Source organism: Octodon degus, unplaced genomic scaffold (assembly GCF_000260255.1).
Source record: "Octodon degus isolate 3935 unplaced genomic scaffold, OctDeg1.0 scaffold00195, whole genome shotgun sequence".
NCBI classification, from domain to species: domain Eukaryota; kingdom Metazoa; phylum Chordata; class Mammalia; order Rodentia; family Octodontidae; genus Octodon; species Octodon degus.
This window is the reverse complement of record NW_004524771.1, coordinates 3,733,257-3,740,164: the sequence shown is the minus strand read 5'-3', so window position 1 is coordinate 3,740,164 and position 6,908 is coordinate 3,733,257. Positions and strand designations below refer to the sequence as shown.

The window sequence follows — 6,908 nt, the reverse complement described above, 5'->3', positions numbered from 1 at the left end:
TATTGGTTCTACTTAATGCTCAGTACAGCCTTTCCAGGAATTAGAGGATCTCTGCCACCTCTACATTTCTTAGGTCTAATTCTTTAGCATTTTTCATCTACGTTACTCTGATAATTTGCAAATCATCTCCTAAGGCCTAGTATAAAATATAAACAAGCCAGTAGAAGTGCTTATTGAATTGGAGATTCTGAGTCAATATAAGATTCTCTGCCTCCAGGATCTTCCCATATGATGTTAATGCTGCTGGGTTATAGGCCACACTTCATGTAGCAAGCAAGCTAAGCCTTTCTGGGCATATTTCCATTCATCTCTTAATGGTCAACATCCAAAGTCAAACTAAGTTGTCTAGTCAATTTAGAATGGAGAATTATCAACTCCTTTATTATAGAATTCATCATATACCTTCTAGTGATATCTATGATTTCATGAGATTTTTGTAGTGGCATTCATGCATTATTTACTTAAAATAAGTTTACTAAAACCCTTAAAAGCTGTTGCACAGGCCTCTCCTATTACTCTGTTTTCTCTCATTTCATAAAGATCTGACATTGATGTCCTTGAATTTCATCACATTGGATAAAATTGAGCTCTCAGGCCAGTTTGGATTACTTGGTGTCTGTTGTCTGGTATGCTTAGCTTGGGCTTCTATTAACTTGATAGACCTTATGTTTTTCCATTTAAGTCTGCTGGAAACTTCTTTACATTAGTTGAAGTTCTTCTGTACAAGCCTTTCTCCCTTCTTCTTGTTCACAGGGATATTGTAGAAGACTCTTCAAGCTATTCAAAGATGTAATGTCTTTATTTGGATAAGATAGGTGATTTTCATGTAGAGGCAGAATTTATTACTCCATTAGAGATGTCTGTTTTTAATGGTTAAAAAGGCTTTTAGATGGCTATTGACACTCACTGATTGTAAATTAAAATAGCCGTTGATCACAGGGAATTTTACTCCCTGGGCTGTTCTTAATTTGTGTAATTTTTAAAAATGAATTGATCTCTTTTCCACTTCTCTGTTTTGCCTTGTGACCAGCATGCTGTATGTACCCGGAGGGGACATGGGCCTATGAAAACTCCCTCACATTTTGTATCCCCAAAGTGATTTCCTCATGAGTTACAACATGGTTAAAATAAAGAAGCTTTGTCCCCTGACTGTGCTTATTCTATCTGGGTGTGAGCCTCTGTTCTGTGAGGTAGACCTCAATTCAACCCCTTTCCTTATTTCCCAACCTAAATTCTGCCCTGTACATGTGGTGGTCTGTGCAATCCCTGGCTGAGGGCCAGTTGTCTTGGATGCTCTCCTTCCCACCTGGGGAGGTGAAGCAGGGTGTGGCAGAGGGGGAAATAGCGCCTCACCATCAGTTTTTTACTGCAGCAGTGCATATGTTACCATGTATGGAAATTCACCTCTACAGTTAACTGGCTAGCAGTCTCCATTCATCTTGAAGAAGCGTTAGGTGGAGTATCATTCTTGTCACCTGCCTGCCCACATCTCTCATGTGCCCGTTTGTTTAGTCAGTACCATTGATTTCCTGTTCTGTGCCAGCCATGTGGCATTAAGTGGTGAGACCAACTTGCCCCTGTTCTCCCACAGTCCTAAAGTACTACCCCTTTGTGATGAGGGTTTTAAGAGATACTTACATTGCCTTTATTCTTCTTGTTCTCAACAGGTTTATGTCCGGATAAAAGATGATGAGTGGAATGTGTACCGACGATACACAGAGTTCCGGGGTTTGCACCACAAGCTGCAAAACAAATACCCTCAAGTGCGGGCCTACAACTTCCCACCCAAAAAAGCCATTGGAAATAAGGTATCATCCTCCAGGGGGACCAGAAGCCCTCCAGCCATAGACTGTATTAAGGCAGATCATTTTTATTTCTTTCATCTATTAGTTTGACATAGTGCTTTTTTAAAAGAAAAGTTGGCCAAAAAAATAGAAAAAGGAAAGAGTTACTCATGATTCCCTCACCTGCAGATATTACCACTGTCCTTGTTTATGAGTTTCTTGAGAACAAGGGCTGGCCAACTTTTTCTTTAAAAGACCAAAAAGCACAGATTCCTCCCACTCCTTTTGAGACAGAGGGTCTCACTGTGTAGTTCAAGCTCACCTTGAGCTCACCATATTGTCCAGGCTGGCTTCAAACTTGGAACAATCCTTCTGCTTCAGCCTCCCAAGTGCTAGGATTACAAGTGTATACCACCACACCTGGCCAAAAAGCAAACATTTTTGGCTTTGTTAAGTATAGTAAGTTCTCAACTTACAAATAAGTTCCACTACAGGAGAACATTTGTGAGTCAGATTCATTCATAAGTGTGACAGAGGAAGTTTTATACACTTTTGACACAAATAGGTAATGTATATTGCTTTTCACTTCCTAGCAGTCACCTTCCTATCACCGCTGCTTTTCCTCTTGCTTCCAGATATCCTGGCCTCTGGTTGAGCACTGTACTACTGCACACCATTGCACTGCTCATTGAGTACACAGCAGCATAAGTATGATAAGTCCAGCAGACATGAGATTTCCAAGACTTGTTCACATCTACACATGTTCATAATGTGAGGTCCATTCATACCTTTGAACATTTACAACTTACATGTTTGTAAGTTGGGCACTCACTGTATACCATTTAAGCAGAAAATTCTCAGCTCTGTCAGTGTACTGTGAATACAACTGTAACAATGTGAACACACATGGATGTGACTACAAGCCTTCAAATTTTGTTTTTAAGGATACATGTTAGCTGAGTTTAGCCCATGGCTCATAGTTTGCATACTCCTACTATGGAACCCAATTTTTTTCTAGTTTTCTTCAATAATTGTTATGATACTCATCTAGCTACATAGATATGGAGGAGGACTTTCTCAGAGGAGTTTCTTTTATTATAGGGCCATTACCATCATAAATGTTAATGATTCATGATGATGAAATTTGTTTCATCAGGGTCCTGGTGCCCCTGAGGAAGGAGGTGCTGCCTTTGCTGGTTGATTAGTTTCACTGGCCAGCAGGCATTTATTAAACATCTCTTATTTGTCCCTGTGTAAGAAACCTGCCCATGCCTAACACAGAAGGAGGGGTCTGGGCTTAGTGTAGTGCCTGTTCATTGTCTGTCCTAACTAGTTTGCATTCTTTGTCCTCCTGTACTTTGCATCACTTGGGGAGCTCTAAGTCACTTCCCATCCCTTCCTTTCCCTCCCTATTCTGGTTCCCTCCTATTCTGGTTCCCTGTCTATTCTGGTTCCCTCCCTGTTCTTGGTTATGCTGGGACATTGAAGGGTTTAACAGCTGTCTAGGTGGTTTAGGATGAGCCAAGCTTGAGCACTGCAGCTCAGAGTCAAGTAGAAGATAAAAGTGCTTCAACAATTATAGTACTATGTACCTCAGTTCAGAAACTTATTCTATGATTCTGGGGAAAACGGTCACATTTGTATTCATGCAAAAAAGATGGTTGTGAAAGCGCCTGCAAGCAGGTGCACAGGGAAGGGGTTTGATTCCTGGACCTGCAGTGCTGGCCCCACCCCTGGGGCACGCTGAATCAGCAATTGAGACTGGGCGTGGTGGCACACACCTGTAATGCTAGCTCTTGGGAGGCTAGAAACAGGCAGATCACTACAAGTCTGATCTAGTAGTGAGACCCTGAATACCCTATAGACCCTTCCCTAAAATATAGGGGGAAAAAAGATGGCTGTGGTCATATTCATCAGCGTGATGCAGAGTTTGCAAACAAAAACAAAATTTGTCAATCACTTCTGTGTGTGAACCAAACTGTGAATCAAATTGTTTGTGAACCAAATTGTTCACAAACAGAAGTGCTCATGAACCGAGGTATGTTACATAGGTTGGCAGTCAGACAAGGCAGCCATGGCTTTTCTTAGGACATGAAAGAAAATGAGGATTTCATTGAGGATGATCCCTCAACTGTGTTCCTTCTCAGAGTGTAGCTGCTGGCTGCTAGCTGGCAATGTCACTGTTGCCTTACAGCCTGGTAGAAATGCACATTCCTTTGTGCATGTATGTGTGTGAACATGTGTATGGGGATCAAACTTGGGGCTAGGCAAGTGTCTTACCACTGAGCTATATTCACAGCTAGAAATACACATTCTTGGCTTTATCCTAGACCTGCTGTCTCCAGAACTCAAGAGCTGAGTCCCAGCAGTGTCCCTTAATTAGTCTGGTAGCTGGTACTGATGGACAAGGAAGTGTGAGAGCCACCCTCCTATGGCACTGAAAAAGTATGTGGCAGGTTTTATATGTGGTGGATTTCCTAGTTTCTCTCTTCAGAAGGCCCTTGGACCTTTGCCATACAAAAGCCAAGAAGAGTCTCTGTAACCTGTGCCAACATCTGGCAATTTTATAGAAGGGACTATGATTACCAACTGCTGTGTTTATATGTGCATAGGATTCCATGTTAAGTCCATTTGCTTGAATGGTTGGCCCACTTCTGACATTGATTTGTTGATTTTCTTTTGACTGAAGGTATTGAGGCCCTTCATTATAATTCTGTTGAAGTTTATCTGATCTTTTATGATGTTGGTCATGCCAGTGTTTGGTACATATGTGTTTATAACTATTATCTCTTCCTGTTGAACTGTTCCTTTAATCCATATATAGTGACCTTCTTTGCCTCTTCTAGACAATTTTGTGTTAGAATCCATTTCATAGGAAAATAGGACAGATGTTTTTGCTTATTTTTGAGTTCCTATTCAAGGAATATTTTCTGTTCTTTGAGTTTTAGTCTGTGACTGCCTTTTTAGATTAAACTATTAGAAATGTTAACAAAAGTTCTGTAAGATATCAAATGAATAATTTTAAAGCAGTTTTATTATAGGCCCAGAATAAATGTCCTCCATCTTTCTGTTGAAGAAAAGCAGAGTGGAGCCCACACATGTAGAAGATTTAAAAATTCTACACTTGATCATAACCAGGATTACAATAATTCTTTTGAGAAGGAAACATACACTGATTTAACCTAATGACTTATAAGCTCATATAAATCCTGAGGCCCATGTAGAAAGTCTGAAAATATCATAAAACAAAATTCTGCCTAACCTCTGTTATCATTTTAAGATGCTGTCATTTGCAGGCAGATCCACGAAAGCCTTCAGTAAAGTAGGCCTGACAGCTCGACCACAAGGCTGAATCAAGGGGATACAGATGGTAATATACCTTACATTGCCTTTTAGTTTCTTATTGCTGCTGTCACAGATTACTATAGATGCAGAGGTCTAACCCAACACAGATTTGTTACATCACAGTCACTGAAGTCAGAAGATCAAACTCAGTCTGATAGGGCTAAAATCAGGTGTCATCAAGGCACATCTTTCTGAAGACTCCCAGGGAGAATCAGCTTCTGATTGTTCTACATTTTTGGCTTGTGACCTTCTTCTGCCTTCACAACCAGCAGTTATATCTCTCTGACATCTGCTTCCGTCTTCATTGTCATATATTGTTCTCTGATTCTGACCCTTGAGATCAGAGTCGGTCCTTCCAGATAATCCAAGATAATCTCCATGTCAGGATCATTAATTTAATCATATAGGCTAAATCCCTTTGCCTTGTATGATTCTGGGACATCTTAATTACTTTTCCCATTGCTGAGACAAAATACCCAATGTTCCAAATTAAAGGAGGAAAGATGTATTTAGCTCACAGTTTATGGAGATTTCAGTCCATATTCAGCTGGCTCCAAGAGAGGGTGATGTGTGACACAGGGGCAGAAGTTCATGGCAGTGGAAGACGGCAAAGTAACTAAGGCAAAAGGGAAGAAGCAAGACTTTCCCTGCCTTATATTTTACAAGCCACCCACCCAAAGGCAGGTGTAGCATGCATTCCCACAATCCCAGCAGTAGACAATGAACCAATCACAAACTCTAGATTCAGCTTCCTCTGAAAAGCCTACTCTCCATGACTACGTAAGGCTTTTGGGGGACATCTAAACACAGACCATAACATGGGGATTAGGATGTCACTGGGAGCCATTTTTCAGCCAACCGTATTTTATATATTATTAAATATTTTTTCTGTAGCCTAAAGCAGCTCCCTTACCATCTCATAATTCTTCAAGCCAGGCAATTACATGAAACATGTATAAAATAAAAAGAATCTGGGCTGGCAAGATAGCTCAGCGGTCGAAAGCACCTGCTTAGGCAAGCTTAGGTAAGCACAGGGACCGTGGTTTGATCTCTGACACCATATGTCAAGCCAGCTCTGCCCCTGGGGTGGGCTGAGCCAGCCACAAAAATAATATAACATAACATAACATAACATAACATAACATAACATAACATAACATAACATAACATAACATAACATAACATACCAAGAACGCTAGTCCTAAGATGCTGGAGTGTGAAGGTCAAATTCAGAGAGATGAAGCTAAGTCTGAGAAATAAGACTGTTTTTGGAGTGACCTCATTCAGAAAGGGTTCTGAACCAGTTGAAGCAGCAGAGACTATGCATGAGTTCCCATGGAAGGAATCCTCAAGACCCTACCTCATATCTCTACCCTCACCTCTAGGTTAGAGCAGACAGGTCAGCAGTATCTTATCCTCATAAGTTTATGTGCTAATAAATGAGTTTGGAGATGGAGAGTACCACTTTGTGGGCCTGATCCAGTGAAGACTGGCTTATCAAAGTGCACTAGCTAGCTTATAGTCAGATGTATGGTCCTGCTCCTAATGGACAAAGTCGGAACTGACAGCACATGACCTCTCTAGCCTATGGTGCCCTTTAACTTTTCGTTGGCTGGTTGGACAGTGATTGAACTTGAAGTCCTCTTTCCTCTGCATTTGGTTAAGATATACTCACTTCTAGGGAGGTTTAGCTTAGAGGCACAGAGCCTGCCTGGCAAGCAGGAGATCCTGAGTTTGATTCCCAGTACCCAGCCATGCTTCCCCCAATTAAAAAAAATA

General features: G+C 41.0%; 1 protein-coding gene across 2 annotated transcripts in view; it reads left to right on the top strand.

The window, feature by feature from the left end:
- Snx29 (sorting nexin 29) overlaps positions 1-6,908 on the top strand; it is a 626,724-nt gene that overhangs the window by 532,855 nt on the left and 86,961 nt on the right. For both annotated transcript variants that reach the window (XM_023704394.1, XM_023704393.1), the window contains one exon: positions 1,668-1,808. In XM_023704394.1, the coding sequence (XP_023560162.1) occupies positions 1,668-1,808 (141 nt within the window). The remainder of the gene's footprint in view (positions 1-1,667; positions 1,809-6,908) is intronic.